Raw genomic sequence first — 17,729 nt, 5'->3', positions numbered from 1 at the left:
TCACAGCAGCATTATTTGTAAAAGCCAAAATGTGGAAACAAGCCAGATGTCCACCCCTGATGAATGACAACAAAATGGATAAACCAAATTAACACAGTGGATTATGATTTGTCAATAAAAAGGAACAGGACACTTATACAGGCTACAACATGGACACATGTCAAACACATTATGCTAAGTCAAAGAAGCCAGTCATAACAGACCACCTATTGTATGATTCCATTTATATAAAATGTCCAGAATAGGCAAATCTGTGGAGACAGAAAGTAGATTAGTGGTTGCCAAGGGCTGGACTGGTAAAAGAGGGGCAGGGGAACTGGGGGGAGAGACAGGTGATGGGCACAATATTTCTTCTGAGGATGATGAAATGTTGTTACATTACGGTGATAGTTGGCACCGCTCTGAACACACTAATGACCACTCACCTGTATACTTAAATGGGCGAATTTTATGCTATTTAAATTATCTCTCAATAACTGTTCCTATCATTATCTGAGAAAACAGGCATCAATGTAGTTTCTGGTTCTGGTGTTTGGTTTGTTCCCACTCCGGTGGTAAGTATAGCAGAGATTCAGCAAGATGGAAAACTCATTCAGGACACAACTACTCTAGTCTTTAGAAGCCCCTAGCATATCCCTAAATCCTGGGCTTGTCTGACGGCTTCTGTGACAGCCCTGACATAGACATATCTTAGGATTTAGTTTAATACTGTTAAAAAAAGAAACTATCCAATGACACTTCTAAAGGTGGTAAGGTAGACTTTATTCAGGACCATTGTGATTGGTATAGGAACCACCGCAATATGATTTTAGAGTTCGACAGAGACTGGGTTCAACTCCAAATATAGCATGGACAAGCAGGAATTTACAGCCAAGGAGCAGGGGGGCAGTCAGTGGATGGAAAATTACTAAGAGGAACTCCAGGCAGGGAGGGGGTTGGGATACGCCAATCTAACAGGATCTTGCTGAATATAAGCCAGGGTGACCGAACATCACCCAGTGGGAAATAAGGAACCTGATCAGATACTGAGTGTGAGTGGATATCAAGGGTGGGAGCTCCGGTGAAACTGACTTAGCAGGGTTCTTGCTAAAACTGGATCTTACAAGAAAGTGCATAAATAAATGGGTCTAAAAGATGGTTTAGGAGCCTGACTAATGCTTAGTCAAGCAAGGAGTCTTTGTTAATACCAAGGGTATAAGCGACAGAAATGTGAACATTCATCATATACAATAAGAGTAACTCATGAGCTGAGGTCAAATCAGCTTTTTTTAAAAAAAACTTAAGGTTTATTTATTCTAAGAGAGAGAGAGTGGGAGAGCAGGGGAGGGGCAGAGAGAGGAGAGAGAGAATCCCAAGCAGGCTCCAGGCTTTCAGTGCAGAGCCCAACATGGGATCTCCTGATCCCATGAACTGTGAGATCATGACCTAAGCGGAACCAACAGTCAGATACTGAACTGACTGAGCCACCCAGACGCCCCAAGACAGCCTTTTACGAGACTTAATATTATTTCCCATTTTTCTTTGTATATATCACATCCTTAATATGCAATAATTTTATTTTTTTTTCCAACGTTTATTTATTTTTGGGACAGAGAGAGACAGAGCATGAACGGGGGAGGGGCAGAGAGAGAGGGAGACACAGAATCGGAAACAGGCTCCAGGCTCTGAGCCATCAGCCCAGAGCCTGATGCGGGGCTCAAACTCACGGACCGCGAGATCGTGACCTGGCTGAAGTCGGACACTTAACCGACTGCGCCACCCAGGCGCCCCTGCAATAATTTTAAATCAATCACACTCTACAATTAACTACAAACTGAAACTGTTCAAGGAAGAATTCATCACAATGTCTGACCATGTAGCCGTGGGGTCTCCGTAGTGGAGTGGTTATCACGTTCGCCTGACAATGTCTGACCACCGTAATCCCTACCCTATATTTGAAAAATGTTTTAACAGATCATTTACCTGCTGCATTGTGCTTATGATATTCAATAATCTCAGGAATTGAACCAAATGCATGTTTTTCTGCGAGATAATACTTCTTTGGGGATGTTGTTGTTTCCTTTATATGATAATGCCTGAAACCCGACGAGCCTTCTCTGAAACAAAAATCAAATTGTGTTAGCACCAAACTGTAATAACATAACATCACTCTTAAGATGTTTTCCACCGAGAAACCACAGGTCCCTACATATGGCCCCTTCTAGTCTCTGCACAACTTTTATTTTTTCCCCCACGTTCTTCTTAGCTTCACCTGTCACATTAACAGGTGGAAGTTTTTAAAGTGGTCACTGGTAATGTACTTGGCCCTTGCATGAGATTGTGAAAGAGAAAATTTACCAACTCCATTTACCAACACATAAAAGTCTTAAAATACCTCTTAGCTGGCTACTGTTTTTTGTCCCTGCTATTAATGTAAATGTGCAAATGTCTACAAGACTTATACTTCTAAAAGTGAACCAACCCACTTCTAAAAAGTGTATAAATTCTATTTTAGATATCTTTCTAGAACACAGATCTTCTCGAGTCATGTCTTGCTAAAAATTCTTTCAAGAGAATTCCCTCTGCTCTTAAAATAAAGCTCCTTGACACTGGCGTGACCTGACCTCTACTTTTATCTCTTAGGGTTCTCTTTCCTCCCTTCACCGCCCCCTTCCATTCTGGCTAAAATACTCTCTTGTCAGTTCCTGGAACTCATCATATCCTCCCTCAATTCTGGGTCCAGTTTCCTAAGTCAGAAACACTCTTTCCCTTCCCCCCACCTTCTGCCTGCATTACCCACCAGGTGTGTCTAGATGTCCCTAGAAAACACTGGTGACTAACTTGGATGTGTCTGGGCCATGGACTACTCCCCCACACATACACACATTGCTCTCCGAGCATAATACTTACTCACATGCTACCACAACTGCCTGGTTGCTTGTCTGAATCCCCCACTAAGCTATAGGAAGGCAGGGTCTGTGTCTACTTTGTTCGCTGTGCCAGCCTTAGTGCTTAGTGCAGTGCACAGTACTCATTTCTTGAATGTTGCTAACGTTTCCATAGACATTCTCAGTGGATATATATGGAAAACCATAAGGAAGATTACCAAGTACAGGAAATATGGATATAAAGAAATATGAACACAAAAAATAGGATAGATTTTAGAAATCAAGTGCAGATTTTCTTGTTTCGTGCTGAAATGCAGCATATTGTTTGAACATTAGGAATCCATAAAAACTACACAGGAACTTCATATCAAAACTCTTAAAGAGAGAGAGAGAGCTTGATCGATTGATTACTTACCCTCCGAACTTTGTATAAAGGGAGACCGTGTACATGCCTGGCTGACTGGAATCTCTTACCATAAAACCACCTTCTTTATCCTAAAATCCAAGTTAAGAAAATGTTTCCAATCTAATAGCAAGTATCAATGCCATAGAGAAGATTCAAGAAACCCATCTTGTAATTTCATGTTTATTATCCTTTGCTTAGAAAATCTGCTTTGGAGAAGCACAACTTAAAAAAACAGGGTGAAACTACATGACTTTCCCCTTCACATTACTGGGCTATGAGATTAGTTGAAGAAAGTACACTCACAATTCCCCCAATCACAAATCACCACACACAACAGCATGAGATATTTCAACAAGATATCTCGAAGTGTCCTTTCAGAACCGATACACGAGGTTTCGCAATTTCTAGAAGTGCTAGACATGTGGGGAAACGGTTACTGAAAAACGTGTGTCTTAATAATTGGGTTTCATAGCATACACTTCTCATATTTGCTAGAAGCTTTGAATCCTGACTCAATATCATCTTCTATCCACACAGCATTTTTCCTGTAAATATCTCAGTGCTCTTTATAAGAACATTCTTTAAGATCCCTAATTCCCCGGGAAATTGATGTTAAATATCACTGTTCACAAAAGGAGAGCTGCAACCACAAGTAAATCAGGCAGAGAAAACCACAAAGCAAAACAATACAGAATGACTAAAAAATAAGTTCTCAAGTTTTCAGCGAAACAGCAAGAAACAGAAGCTAGGAATGTCAAATACCTCTCCGCCGATAACCCCCCAGTCTCTAGCTTTAAGATGAGAGTGTGTTTAATAGTCAAAAAACAGGCTCTGTGATATTAGCACAGAGCCTGCTTGGGATTCTCTCTCTCCTTTTCTCTCTGCCCCTACCCCCGCATGCACACACGCTGTCTCTTTCTTTCAAAAATAAATAAAACTTTAAAAAAATGGAGAACCATTACAAAATAGAATAACTGGATCATAAATGTGGAGAATTGTACAGATCGTCTTCTAATCCAACCTTCTTATCTTACAGATGTGCAAAACAGACTAGAGAAGTTACAGCTAGACTCAGGTGTCCTTACTTGGTCTACTGCAGTTCCCTCTATACTACATTTTACCCTTTTGTTTTATTGCTTTTTAAAGTGTAAGAATTTTAGCACACTTATTACTTACTATTATTTGGCTTATTTATTTCTAAAGGCAACTAAATACTTAATCAAACTTCATTTATGGGGTGCCTGGGTGGCTCAGTCAGTTAAGCATCCGACTTCAGCTCAGGTCATGATCTCGTGGTTCATGGGTTCCAGCCCCGCATCGGGCTCTGTGCTGACAGCTCAGAGCCTAGAGGCTGCTTCAGATTCTGTGTCTCCCTCTCTCTCTCTGCCCTCCCCCCACCTCTCTCTCTCTCAAAAATAAACATTAAAATAAATAAATAAATAAATAAAAACTTCATTTATAATAGATATCATGTAATACTGATATAAATTATTTTAAAACAAATAACTTCAAGCAAAAAGGAAAAACACATTTAAGTACTAAAATCAAGGTAGCAAATAATGCATTAGTGAGAAAGGAAGTAAAGAAAATGTTACCCATGTACTAGTTGTTACCTATTGGTATGGATTTAATTGTCTCCTACTCAAAAAAGATACGTTGGAGTCCTAACTATATTTAGAGATTTACAGAGGGAACTGAATTGAAATGAGATCAATAGACTGGGCCCTAATACAATATGATGGAGTCCTTATATGAAAGGGAAATCTGGGGGGCACCTGGGTGGCTTAGTTGGTTACGTGTCTGACTTTGGCTCAGGTCATGATCTCATGGCTTATGAGTTTGAGCCCCACATCAGGCTCTGTGCTGACAGCTCAGAGCCTGGAGCCTGCTTTGAATTCTGTGTCTCCCCCTCTCTCTGCCTCTCTCCCACTCAATCTCTCTCTCTGTCAAAAATAAATAAATGTTAAAAAAAAAAAAAGAAAAAGAAAGGGAAATTTGGACACAGAGACGGATATGCATGAAGGATGGAACAGAGGGAAAAAAAGGTGGAAGGCCTGAAACAGATCCCTCCCTCACAGCCCTCAGAAGGAGCCAACCCTGCTGGCCTCTGGATTCCAGACTTCCATCTAACCTCTAGAATCATGCAACAATGCATTTCTGTTGTTTAAACCGCTCAGTCTGTGGTACCTTGTTTTGGTGGCCCCAAGAAACTAACAGTACACAAATACTCAATTTTAAATGATTAAAAAGGACCACTTACATCACAGTATTTTTTAGCCTTTAGAAACAGATACGTGAAATCACTTCTCAGAGACTTGTTACAATTAATTTGCGCTGAAACCCAACTCACAAAACAAGTACAAAAACTTACTTCACTTCTAAGGAGTTGCTCTGCTTTGCTTCTATTCGTATTTCTGCAATACCATCTGAACAGAAAAGAAAGTACATTTAAGGCCTCAGGTTTTTACAATTCTCTAGGATTGTTCTCTCTAGGCTTAACCAGGTAACACTGCTCATCAATAATAAATACAATAAGTGACAACAAGACATTACTCATAATCTCAACGATATAGACAATCACTAATAACATTTGGGTATATATACCTTCAGACTTTCCCTACTCATGTTATTACGACGATATGTACATATGCCAACATTCACATTTTGTTATTAAAGTGGGATGAAGCTATACTTGCTATATCATAACCAGAACTTTTTATATAATAGTGTATGGACAGACATCTTTGCAAAGCAATATAGTTCTAGGCACCGTGGTATGGCTATGCTGTAATTTATTTAAACTATTCTTCATTATTTAACATAAAAATCATTTCCAATTTTTCTGTAATAATTACAAGAATGAATTTTACTCCACAGATTCAAACATGCAGGGAACATCATCCTACTTTCACTACTGTATTTAATTCAAATTAAAAGTTACCCCAAGCCCCTATCCCACCAATAGGTAGTAGATTTCATTGCAAGTCATAATGGAGGCTCTCCCATTGAATTTCACAAAGGCCCCAAGTGTCAAAAGAAAGACAGCAAAACAGAAGAATAGGCCTCCTGAGTTTTCTAGACTTACTAGTTGTAGCACAGCCCCACACCCTGAGTTTTCTAGACTTACTAGTTGTAGCACAGCCCCACACCCTGGCGGTCACCTAAGTCTCTGCCGTAGGAATACTGCTATTGCCAAGCAGCGACGCCAGCCCTCCCACCAGGTTCTGTCACCACTCTGTGCAATGACCCCAAACCCCTGCAGATCAGTGCCCCTTCTTAACCCCTGGGGAATCTTTCCCAAGGAAAGATGGAAACTGCCATCTCCCATCTCATCCTCTGAGATACTCTCTCCTCTCCCTGCTTCCCCCAGCCCAATCTCTCCATGAGAGAGGCCAAAGAACATGAACTCAGACCATTTCCTTGGGCGTTCGTTTTTAAACTTCTGTTGTTTGTTTTGATCTGTTTGTTTTAGATGCCCTTCAGTGAGCAGAGAACCCTCCACCACAGTCTTATTTCCTGAGGCTTCTAATGTTATGAAACCAGACAGGCCCCTCTGGACATCTGGGATTTTCTACCGCTGGTTCAGCTTGATTATAAAAGAACCAGCACCTGCTTTTGACGCAGGAAGTACCCTGAGACAAGTGAACATAAAGGGAAAAATACAGAGACCAAAACATAATACAAGATCCTTTTTTTGGTCTGGATGCTTTTATGCACTCGTAGCAGCCTAACTACAATCTCAGTACAAGCTGATGGCTCTTATTTTATTTGGAGCCTGGGGTGATTAACCAGAATTATAGGCATTAAGATCTCATTGCCGTGGACCCCATTTTATGAACTGAGACCAAGTTTAACGAAATTGCAGTTGTAATCAATCAACTTCCGTAAAGCAATAGAGAGATACAATGAATGAGGAGAACATAATGGATTCTGTCCCTGAGCTTTTCCACTGATACAAGAAACATTCATCAGAATGCCAAAAAAGTCAAAAATTAATTAAGGAAAGGCAACTGGAGTTCTCATGGCATATATTATAAACGAGCAGAACCTGAAAGATTGGAAAAAAAAAATTTCTTTGTAAATAACAAAGATTCAAACCCACATCTTCACAGCCAGAGGAAGCGACGGAGAGTTAGTCTCACGTTCAGATGCAAGAAAACAGTTAAGGCTAATTTGTGCCTCTCAGGAGGAAACAGAGAAAGAAAGAGTCCTTTCTTCATCTAGCACATTCAACTCCTGGGAAGGGAAAAAGGAAGTAAGAAAGAAAAGGAATCCATGGTACAAAGGGCAGGCAGGCTTTTTGGAATCCTGCCCTAAGCAGTGCTTTTTCTGGCATTTGCGGATTCCCCAGAAAGGACATTTCTCCTCCCTCGGATGTAAACTCAGACCTTTAAGAATATGTTGAAGGAAGGAAAGGAGGAAGGAGTGAGGAACAAACTGATGAATCAATTAGTGGTATTTCCCAGTGGCCCATTGTAGCTTCTCTCTCTCTTCTATGATGCTTATCACCAGGCGAGACAGGAAGGCCACTGATGGCTCTGCTGAACTCATCCTGGCAAGAGGAACTCTGCACACGGGTAAACGTGAAGGAGCCCACATGGTGAGCAAAAGTGCTGGGGCAGATGCTGGCCCACGTGCATCTGTCCTAGCCGGTCACACAAATGTCTCTGTGAAAGGGAGGCACCTGGTTGGCTCAGCTGGTTAAGCATCCAACTCTCGATTTCAGCTCAGGTCAAGATCTCACGGTTTGTGACATGGAGCCCCGTGTCAGCATGGAGCCTGCTCGGGCTTCTCTCTCTCCGTCTCTCTCTGCTGCTCTCCCACTTGTGGTTTCTCTCTCTCCCTCTCTCTCTCAAAAAGTAAATAAACAAACTTAATAAAAAGAAAAAAGACAACCAGTATAAATGATGGAAAACCAGAAACAAACCAAACAACCAGCTATGATTCTTTGCTGGTTCTGTAATTTGACCCCTTTCCCCTGAGCCACCCACTCAAAGCCTTTTATCCTAGACTTTGCCCTATTCGAAGGGCCCTTTCATTTCTATCACCTTCTTCCTTTAACATCCTTCCACCAAGAACTTGTCATGACCATCACCATGAACCCACTTTCTTTCCTGCAGCAGCTCCTTTGACTCTCTCCTCTTCAAACTGTTACCTGGATGTGGAGGTCAGAACTAGGTTCTGCTGGCCCTGGGAGCCTCGGGCCTGGCAATCCTGAGTCCAGCCCCATGGACTGTCTGTTGCCTGGGACTCCTGGGCCCCCCAAAACAGCAGGAGAACTCTTGATTCAATAGCTGGCAAAAGGCTTTTTTAAACCCTGGGAACATTTGAGATGTGTTACAGCATGGGCTGTAGCAGAGAACCACACAAATCTTGGCATGGGAAAACAAAGGGAGAAGAGGGGGGATCTCTGATTGTCTACACTGAAAACAGGTTTTGTTCTTGTTGAGCAAGGCATGGCACATGCCATGTGGAATCCTTGACCCTGGGCAGAGGGCTGAGGGGATTCCCATACCAGAGACCGTACATGGCAAATTCATTTAGTCACACAGAATAGGAGGAGAGTCCCTTAGAAGAGAGGGCATTTCCAAACTAAGATAAATCCAAAAAATTCATGGCAATGAATCACAACCTTCATAAAATCCTTATTTGTAATCTCAAGAATCAGGGGAGTTCTCACAATTAGAAAAGGACTATCTGGCTTCCAAGCATAACCCTCTTCAAATCATCAGTTATGTCTCAGTCAGATCACTTTGTTTATTCATTTTTCTAAATATAATTTATTGTCAACTATATACAGTGTGCTCTTGGTTTCGGGGGTAGATTCCTGTGGTGCATCGCTTACATATCACACCCAGTGCCCTCCTCAATGCCCATCGCCCACTTTCCCCTCTCCCCCACCCTCTATCAACCCTCAGTTTGTTCTCTGTATTTAAGAGTCTCTTTTGGTTTGCCTCCCTCCCTCTCTGCTTGTAACTATTTTTTCCCTTTCCCTTCCCCCATGGTCTTCTGTTAAGTTTCTCGAGTTCCACATATGAGGGAAAACATACAATATCTGTCTTTCGCTGACTGTCAGTCAGATCACTTTACAGTAGGGTCCAAGGGCGCCTGGGTGGCTCAGTCGGTTAAGCAGCCAACTATTGATTTCGGCTCAAGTCATGATCTCACGATTGGTGGGATGAGGTCCTGCATTGGGCTCTGCATTGTTAGCGCAGAGCCTGCTTGGGATTCTCGTTCTCCTGCTCTCTCTGCCCCTCCCCCACTTGTGCGTATGCTCTATCAAAATAAATAAATAAATTTAAAAAAAAAGAAAAAGAAAATAAGGTCCAAGTTTTCACTGTTTAGTACCTTCCCTAATTCTAAAGATTTTGGTATTTTTTCCTAGAATTTATTTAAGAACAGAAACACTATTTATTTTACATATTTTTTATACCTTATCTACTTCTAAAACAACTTTGGGGGATCACACCACCGAGGGCTATTAATCCTTTTCTAGATTTTAAGGTACATCCACCTTACGGGCACTGATACGGACAGAGGAGACAGCTTTTTGTTGGTGGTGGTGATGGTGGTGTTTTTAAATAAGTGAATGAAGCATCAGAATGACCCCCTCAGAATGACCACAGAAGAGTATCTGGTATATATGAGCTTCTCATTAAAACCTGGCCACGCACTGCTAGTGGGCTTATAAATAGTATGCCCGTTGCCTTCTCTGGAAAGCAGTTTGACAGCATGTATTAGGAGTCCTAAACAAGTTCATCACTACCCTTTAGACCAGTATGTAAATTTTTAGAGACCTCGTTGAAGACAATAAGCAAAAAGAGGTTATCCCAGTTAACGTTACGGAGCAAAGATGCTACACAGCACAGTGCCTTACAAATAAGGCAATGGTTATATAAAATATCACACATCTATGTGGCATGTGCCTCGTTGTATGCGCTAAGGCCTAGCACAGTGCCTCATACATGCTAGGATCTCAGTAAACATCTGATGAATTTGTGACTGAATGAAACATAATGCAGTTATGAAAATGTTTTTGAAGAATACCCAATGGCATGAGGAAAATTCAATTCATAATATACTGTGAAGTAGAACAAAAAGGATACAAAACATACACAGCATGATTCTGCTCCTTAAATAACAGTTAAAAAAAAAAAAACTGAACGGAAATATGCTAATGTTAACACGGGCCAACTCTAGTTGATTTATGAGTAATTTTTATTAACATTTTTCGTATTTTAAACATATTGCTATCATATTGCTATGATCATATTGCTATCATAGCAAGAGAAAAGAAACAAACATGTTTTTTTTTTTTTTTAAGGCCACTCTTGGAAACTGTATTCTGATTTCCTGAATGAATGAACAATGATCTGTATTTCAAAGTCAGCTAAGCTGTGATTTGTTTAAAATAAATTCAATTATATTTGCCCGTGTAACTACATTCATACATAGTACCTTCAGGTAAAGCCTATTTAGAGAAACTAATTCTCACAACATCCACTCTATACAACTGACTTCAGGAAAGATATCTATTCATCTCCAAAATGCCTTACATAACTAGGAAAATGAAAACATTTTCTGGTTCTCCACATTCACAAAAAACCATTTACTTACTCATATTGGTCTAAGTTGTTCGATTTCTTTCCCGTTACATAATTACTTGGGATGTATCCTTCACTCCTGGAAGGAAGGAAAATACTTTTAAGTAAACTGAAATTATTTTACTGAGAAGTTATTAAAAGAAAGATTATTGCCTTTATGAAATCATTAAAGCATTATATTGCCTAAAGCTTCAAGAAAAACTAGCTAACCCCCGATAATTCAATATACCTATAGCATTTGATGCTTTACAAAGTACTTCCTCGTTTGGCCTTCCCTAAAATTGTGAGGTAGGCAGGCACTACTATACCCACTTCCTGGTGGGGAAAATGAAGCTTAGAAAGATTAAGGGATTTTCTTCAGGTCCCAAAGCTAGTCAGTAACAGGGTCAGAACTTAAAATCTGAACTTGTGACTAGGTTCAGAGCCCTTCCTAACATTTCACGATACTTCCCTTGAATTCTTGGGATGTTTTAAAGAAATCTCTATTTGAGAAAAGTGAAAATGTTGGATAAAAACACCCATCTTGTCAATAGTCCCAAACATCTGTGGAGAGCATTGTTTCACAGTAGTCCCTGACCTCGATATCAACATCACCTGGGCCACTTGTTACAAAGGCAAATTCTTGGGTCATACCCCAAGGGAACTGAATGAGAAGGCATATGTGAGGCCAAGGAAATTTCATTTTTACCCCTCATAACTCTTACACATTACAGCTGAAGAAGACCTCACACCTGAAATCTGTTAGAGAAAATCTCAAATGCTCACGAAGAGGTAACTATGTGAGATGATGGGTCTTCTAATTTGATTGTGGAAATCACTTCACAATGCATACATATATTACAACATTGTGTTGTACACCTTAAATACATGTAATTTTCACTTATCAATCATACTTCAACAAAACTGGGAAAATTTTTTTTAATTTAAAAAATTTAATTAAAAAATTTTTTTAGCCAAAAAAACCCACTCATAATAGGTACACTCTTGGTAGGAGCCCAGATTATCAGTGTAAGATAAAAGGCATACATGTATACAATTTTAAAAATTGAGTAAAACCCTAGTAATCTTAAATTTGAATTTGGGGGCACCCTGGGTGGCTCGGTCGGTTAAGCGTCCGACTTCGGCTCAGGTCATGATCTCACGGTCCATGAGTTCGAGCCCTGAGTTGGACTCTGTGCTGCCAGCTCAGAGCCCGGAGCCTGTTTCAGATTCTATGTCTCCCTCTCTCTATGCCCCTCCCCTGTTCATGCTCTGTTCTCTCTGTCTCAAAATAAATAAACGTTAAAAAAAAAATTTTTTTTTTGAATTTGAACTATTAGTAAGAACTCATAATACACACACACACACACGTAGCTCTGTTGCACTGAAAAGGCCTAGAAACAATGACAATCAAGTAGTAATTAGAATCCTAGCATTCTGATTATTGTCCAAAGATTAACTCCCTAAGAGGCAGCATTCCTCGGGAAAATGACAAATTGCAGGTTTGGCCAGGAAAAATACAAGATGAACTTGAGCTGTTTTATTTTACCCAGAAAGCAAGGAATGTAAGAAAGATTAAAGTGATCCCAACCAGGAGCACCTGGGTGGCTCAGTCGGTTGAGAATCCGACTTCGGCTCAGGTCATGATCTCACAGTTCAGTAGTTTGAGCCCCATGTCGGGCTCTGTGCTGACAGCTCAGAGGCTGGAGCCTGCTTAGGATTCTGTGTCTCCCTCTCTCTCTGCCCCTCCCCCCCCCCCACGCGCGCGCTCTCTCTCTCTCTCAAATATAAAAAAAACATAAAAAAATTTTTTTTAAGTGATCCCAACCAAAAACAGCTACCACTCACCTATGATGGGACAATTCAAGCAAAAAGAATAATGACTGCAATGGTTGCAATATGCATCCATAATAATACTTAAAAAAAATAATTGGGTACCATTGTTATCACTAGAGGAAGCTCAGTTATCAACGCACTAAAATTGGTAAAAGGAAAGAATCAAACATTTCTCTTGCCTTTGCTGCACAAACTAAATGAACTGGCTGATGAGGCAGTTCTTCTTTAGAGAATTAATAAATGTAGACGGAATGAAGAGTCAGAAAATTATCATTTTACAATCCCTAATGAAATAATGGATCTAAGCAGTAATCACTAATGAATGCCAAAATCATTAGGTGCAATCGTGATGAGTTTTTTCATCACCTGAACCACTGAGTAATCTTCACATCATTAGAAGTGGGACAACCAGATATCAACTTCTAATGTGATCAAGCCTCTAGATTACAATTTGCAGGAAATACAGGGCACAGAGACATATTAGATGATGCCATGTGAAAGCATTTAGTTTAATCTAGATTGTGGCTCATTTCATAGGGTAAATGACCTGGTTTCATCAATAAATCAAAAAAAAAAAAAAAAGGATGGGGGCTGTTGTAGAACAAAAGAGAGACCTATCAGCCCAAATGCAGTATGTGGAGCTTGTTTTAGTCTTACTTAAACTGTATAAATACATATTAGACCTACTCAGGGAAAAATGGAATTACATAATGGGTACTATCCTTAGACCTTGATCAGAGAGGTCCCTGTCGTGGTCTCACACTTCTAAGAGCATGCTAAAGTCCATGTTCCCTCAGTCCTCCTCTAGACCATCATCTGGGTAACTAGGACCCCCAAACTCTCTGTCCATTGCTAAGGCCAACACAGACCTTTCACCTTGCAGACTCTGAAAAGTAAATTATGCTAGTTATGTGCAACTCCTTCAGCCCAGGTCCAAGGGTGGCCAAGTTGGGGAGTGGCTCTTGTAAACTATGTGGACAGAGCTTAGACGTATGGCTGGGAGATCCATATGGTACACGTGAGACAGAACTGAGGTAGAAGGGAAGAGGAAAGGAAGGTACCCCAGGGAGTCAGCCCTCCATGCACTGTCACCTTCTGGCATGGGACTCTTAATTCAAACCTTGCCTCCTTGTCATTTTGAAGGTACGTTTGTCAGGTTACAGGATAAATGATATTTTATTGACCAGTTTGTCGGCTTGACTTATAACTTCAAAATACTTAGATACATGATATGTGGGCTTTCATTTGTACTCTTCTTTCAGTCCTGAAAATGCTAGGGGAAAGTCTACAGATGGTATTTTTTAAAATTATCATGAAGTATGATAACGACATGGTAGTTGTTCAAAAACATCTTTAGCAGTTAGACTTAGGGGTGAAATTGACAAAATGATTTGAATTTACTTTTAAATACTCTAGAAAAAAACAACTGGGAAGATTGGTAAATCAGTCCACAAGTGAAGCGAGGAATAGAAAACTGGAATTGAGAATGGGGCAAGGAGGTGAGAAAGTAGATTTGGAGGGAGGGTATGCTCTGTCCAGGGCAAAAAGTCCTCCTCTTTTTATCCACAAGAACTCAGAATATAAACAGGATTATATTTCAGAGGCAAGCAAAGGATAGAGTTTCCTTAATGAAGCCTAAAGGATGCTCATCCTCTACATTTATCCAGATCTATTCATTACTTACCAATAATAAAGTTGAAAGGACGGTTCCTTTAAATCCAAAATTATCTTGTATAAATAATGCTTGTTTTTAAATTTCTTGCATATATGTGTATACATGTATTTTATACATACACACATGCACGCACGCACAAGCGCACACACACATTCTCCCTCTTAGAAAAATGTAAGATTACTTACCTCAGGGGAGAAAAGCCTAAAATATCATTCCCCCAAGATAAAAGTGATCTAATTAAACATCTAATGAATGAGAAAGAGACCAATGTGATGCATTCTAATTTCTGGAAAGAAATGGTTGATCCATTTACATTTATTGAGTCATTACTGAGACTACATTTTGTTACTGCAAAGTAACGATGTGTACTTCCATTACTTGCTGGTTGAACCAGTCTCATTACATGATTGTTACAGACGATTCTCTTCTTGCTCAGCACTTCACCCCCACCCCGACCCCCCGCTCTGTGTGTCATGCACAGAGAGGAAGCACTTACCCGTATTTATCTCTTGCTCTCCACCAATGAACATCATTCTTTTCTAATATAATATACTCTTGGCCTCTCTCTAATCTGAGATCATGTGCTTCTGTCGCTTGGAAATCATACATGGCCACAACGATTTCTTCACTATTATCTTCTTCCTCAGGTGGAATTGGTGGGGGAGGCCTTCGCTAAGAAGAGGAGACAACATCTGAAAATTTAGTCATTCTGCTTGAAACTGGGTATGAAATCAAACACTAAGTGATCCACACAGCACCAGAGGATAAAGCAGAAACCTCAAGTCTACATAATACAACCGGGGAACCTTCCCGTGAGTTTAATGATATTGATGCTACTGGACCTCTCATGAGTTTCAGAATATAGGACACGAGCAAAACCCCTCTTTAAACATCAAACAGCCTCTGCTCGGTGTTAAGGCTGGCCTTCCAGGGAGAGCTAAGGATAATATGGGAGTAGAAACCAAAGGACTAACGGTGGACCCACCATTCAAATGGCCTGCAATGGGGAAAAGGCACACTAGGGAGCGAGTCCTTTACCAGGTATCCTCTCAGAGGAATTTGCACTTCTTCGTCCCTACTATGTGCAAGGCACGCACTTAGTACCTAACACACTTTTTCTCCTTTATTCTTAATACTGATCCCATGAAATAAGAGTATAAAACTCCCATTTTACAACTGAGGAAACATGGTTTAAGGAATCCACCCAAAGTCACTCGTACCAGATTCACATTGGATCAGGTACCGTCTGGGTCCAAAGTATCCCGTATGGTGTTTTCCACCTCACCCACTCTTCAAAAGCATATCATTAAATCACCTCACCCACTCTTCAAAAGCATATCATTAAATCACCTCACCCACTCTTCAAAAGCATATCATTAAATCACTGAAGTCACTTCCTCGGCATAGTACTGTGGTCTTAAGACTGAAATAGTCCTTTAACGTCCCACAGCCCTTATACAAATCTTCAGGCCAAAATAAAAGCAAAATGCCGCATGAGGAAGGGTCCCCGCTGATAATATCTGATATAATTAAATTAATGATAATATCTGATATAATTAAATTAATGTTATTTGACACCAAAAAAATTCAAAAATCCATAGTATATCTGTTTGTGATATGATACTGGGTGGCGGGGGAGGGGGGGCAAAGGGGCAGAATCACGTGAATGAATATACACTTACTTAACAAACTGCAAATGCTTCCAAAAGGCAAAGTCCACCTACCTTCTTTGTTTCTGGTGCTGGAGGTAGTGCTTTTTTTATACCTGCAAATGACAACGACAAAAATAGGTCCAAATGCCATTTACCAACGATTGATAGTTTTAACAAAAAGTGAAGATGAACAGAGACCAGAAATCTACCTGGACTCTCTCACTCTGGTGCATGCGGCTTGTATCACTATTTCCGAAAAGACCTTAAAATGCTATCAAAGCTGGTTTGTTTTTTTGCCTTCCTGAACAAACTACAGACATGCCGTAGGGATCGGGGCCATGACTTATTCTTTGTAAACAAGTAGGAATATGACAAGTTAAGAAGCTTCTGCTCAGCAAGAGAGACCATCAACAGAATGAAAGGCAGCCTACACAAGGGGAGACAATGTTTGCAAACCACATATCAGATAAAGGGTTAATATCTAAAATATACAAGGAGCTCCTAGAACTCCATAGAGAAAAAATTCAATTAAAGACGCTACAAAGGACCTGAATAAACATTTGTCTAAAGAAGACATACAGAAGACATACAGGCCAACAGGTACATCTCACATCTGTTAGAACGACTATTATCAAAAACACAAGACAGAACAAATGCTGGTGAGGGTGTAGAGAAAAGGAAACCCTCGTGCACTGTCGGTGGGAACGCAAACTGGCACAGCCACTCTGGAAAACAGCATGGAGGTTCCTCAAGAAATTAAAAACAGAACTAGCATATGACCCAGCAATCCCACTTCTGGGTACATACACAAAGGGAAGGAAATCAGTACCTTGAAGAGATAGCTGCATTCCCATATTCATAGCAGTGTTATTCACAGTAGCCAAGGTATGAAAACAACCTAAATGTCCAGCAACAGATGAATGGATTTAAAAAAAAAATGTGCTGTGTATGTATGTACGTACACAATGGAACCTTATTCAGCTTTTACAAAGAAGGGAATCTTGCCTTTTGTGACAACATAGATGAACCTGGAGGGCGTTATACTAAGTGAAGTAAGTCCAGACAGGAAAAAAAGACAAATATCATGTGGTATCACTTATATGCAGAATTTTTTTAAAAAAAGTCAAACTCATGGTAACAGAGAGTAGAAAAAGTGGTTGCCAGGGGATGAGGGTTGGGGGGAAGGAGATAGAGATATTGGTAGAGGGCACATATTTTCACTTAGAAGATAAATAAGGTCTGAGTGTCTAATATATAACATAGGGACTACACTTGATAACACCATAATGTAGAACTGAAATGTACTAAGAGAGTATGTGCAACTTACATACTCTCACACATACACATAAAAAGGTATACATGTAAGGTAATAAATGTCTTAATTAACTCGATGGGAAGGATCTATTCATAATGCAGAAGTACATCAAATCATCACACTGTATGCTTTAAATATCTTACAATTTTATTTGCCAATTATACCTCAATAAAGTTGAAGGAAAAAAACCTGGGGCACCTGGGTGGTTCAGTCAGTTAAGCTTCTGACCCTTGATTTCAGCTCAGACCATAGCCCCTGGACAAATTCCATGCTGGGTGTGGAGCCTGCTTAAGATTCTCTCTCTCCTTCTCCCTCTGCCCCTCCCCTGATCATGTTCTCTTTCTCTCTGAAAAGAAAAGAAAAGAAAAGAAAAGAAAAGAAAAGAAAAGAAAAGA

At 40.2% G+C, this 17,729-nt stretch overlaps 1 protein-coding gene across 2 annotated transcripts in view; it reads right to left on the bottom strand.

Annotated features, from left to right (window-relative positions):
- TEC (tec protein tyrosine kinase) overlaps window positions 1–17,729 on the bottom strand; it is a 126,597-nt gene that overhangs the window by 14,751 nt on the left and 94,117 nt on the right. For both annotated transcript variants that reach the window (XM_040484251.1, XM_040484259.1), the window contains exons 6-11: window positions 16,092–16,132; window positions 14,864–15,039; window positions 10,891–10,956; window positions 5,645–5,699; window positions 3,283–3,362; window positions 1,963–2,096 (exon numbers count right to left, since the gene is read on the bottom strand). In XM_040484251.1, the coding sequence (XP_040340185.1) occupies window positions 1,963–2,096; window positions 3,283–3,362; window positions 5,645–5,699; window positions 10,891–10,956; window positions 14,864–15,039; window positions 16,092–16,132 (552 nt within the window). The remainder of the gene's footprint in view (window positions 1–1,962; window positions 2,097–3,282; window positions 3,363–5,644; window positions 5,700–10,890; window positions 10,957–14,863; window positions 15,040–16,091; window positions 16,133–17,729) is intronic.

This window comes from Herpailurus yagouaroundi, unplaced genomic scaffold (genome assembly GCF_014898765.1).
Source record: "Herpailurus yagouaroundi ecotype Mexico unplaced genomic scaffold, PumYag 28, whole genome shotgun sequence".
Taxonomy (NCBI): Eukaryota; Metazoa; Chordata; class Mammalia; order Carnivora; family Felidae; genus Herpailurus; species Herpailurus yagouaroundi.
The sequence above is the reverse complement of the archived record's forward strand: the minus strand, read 5'-3'. Positions and strand labels throughout refer to the sequence as shown.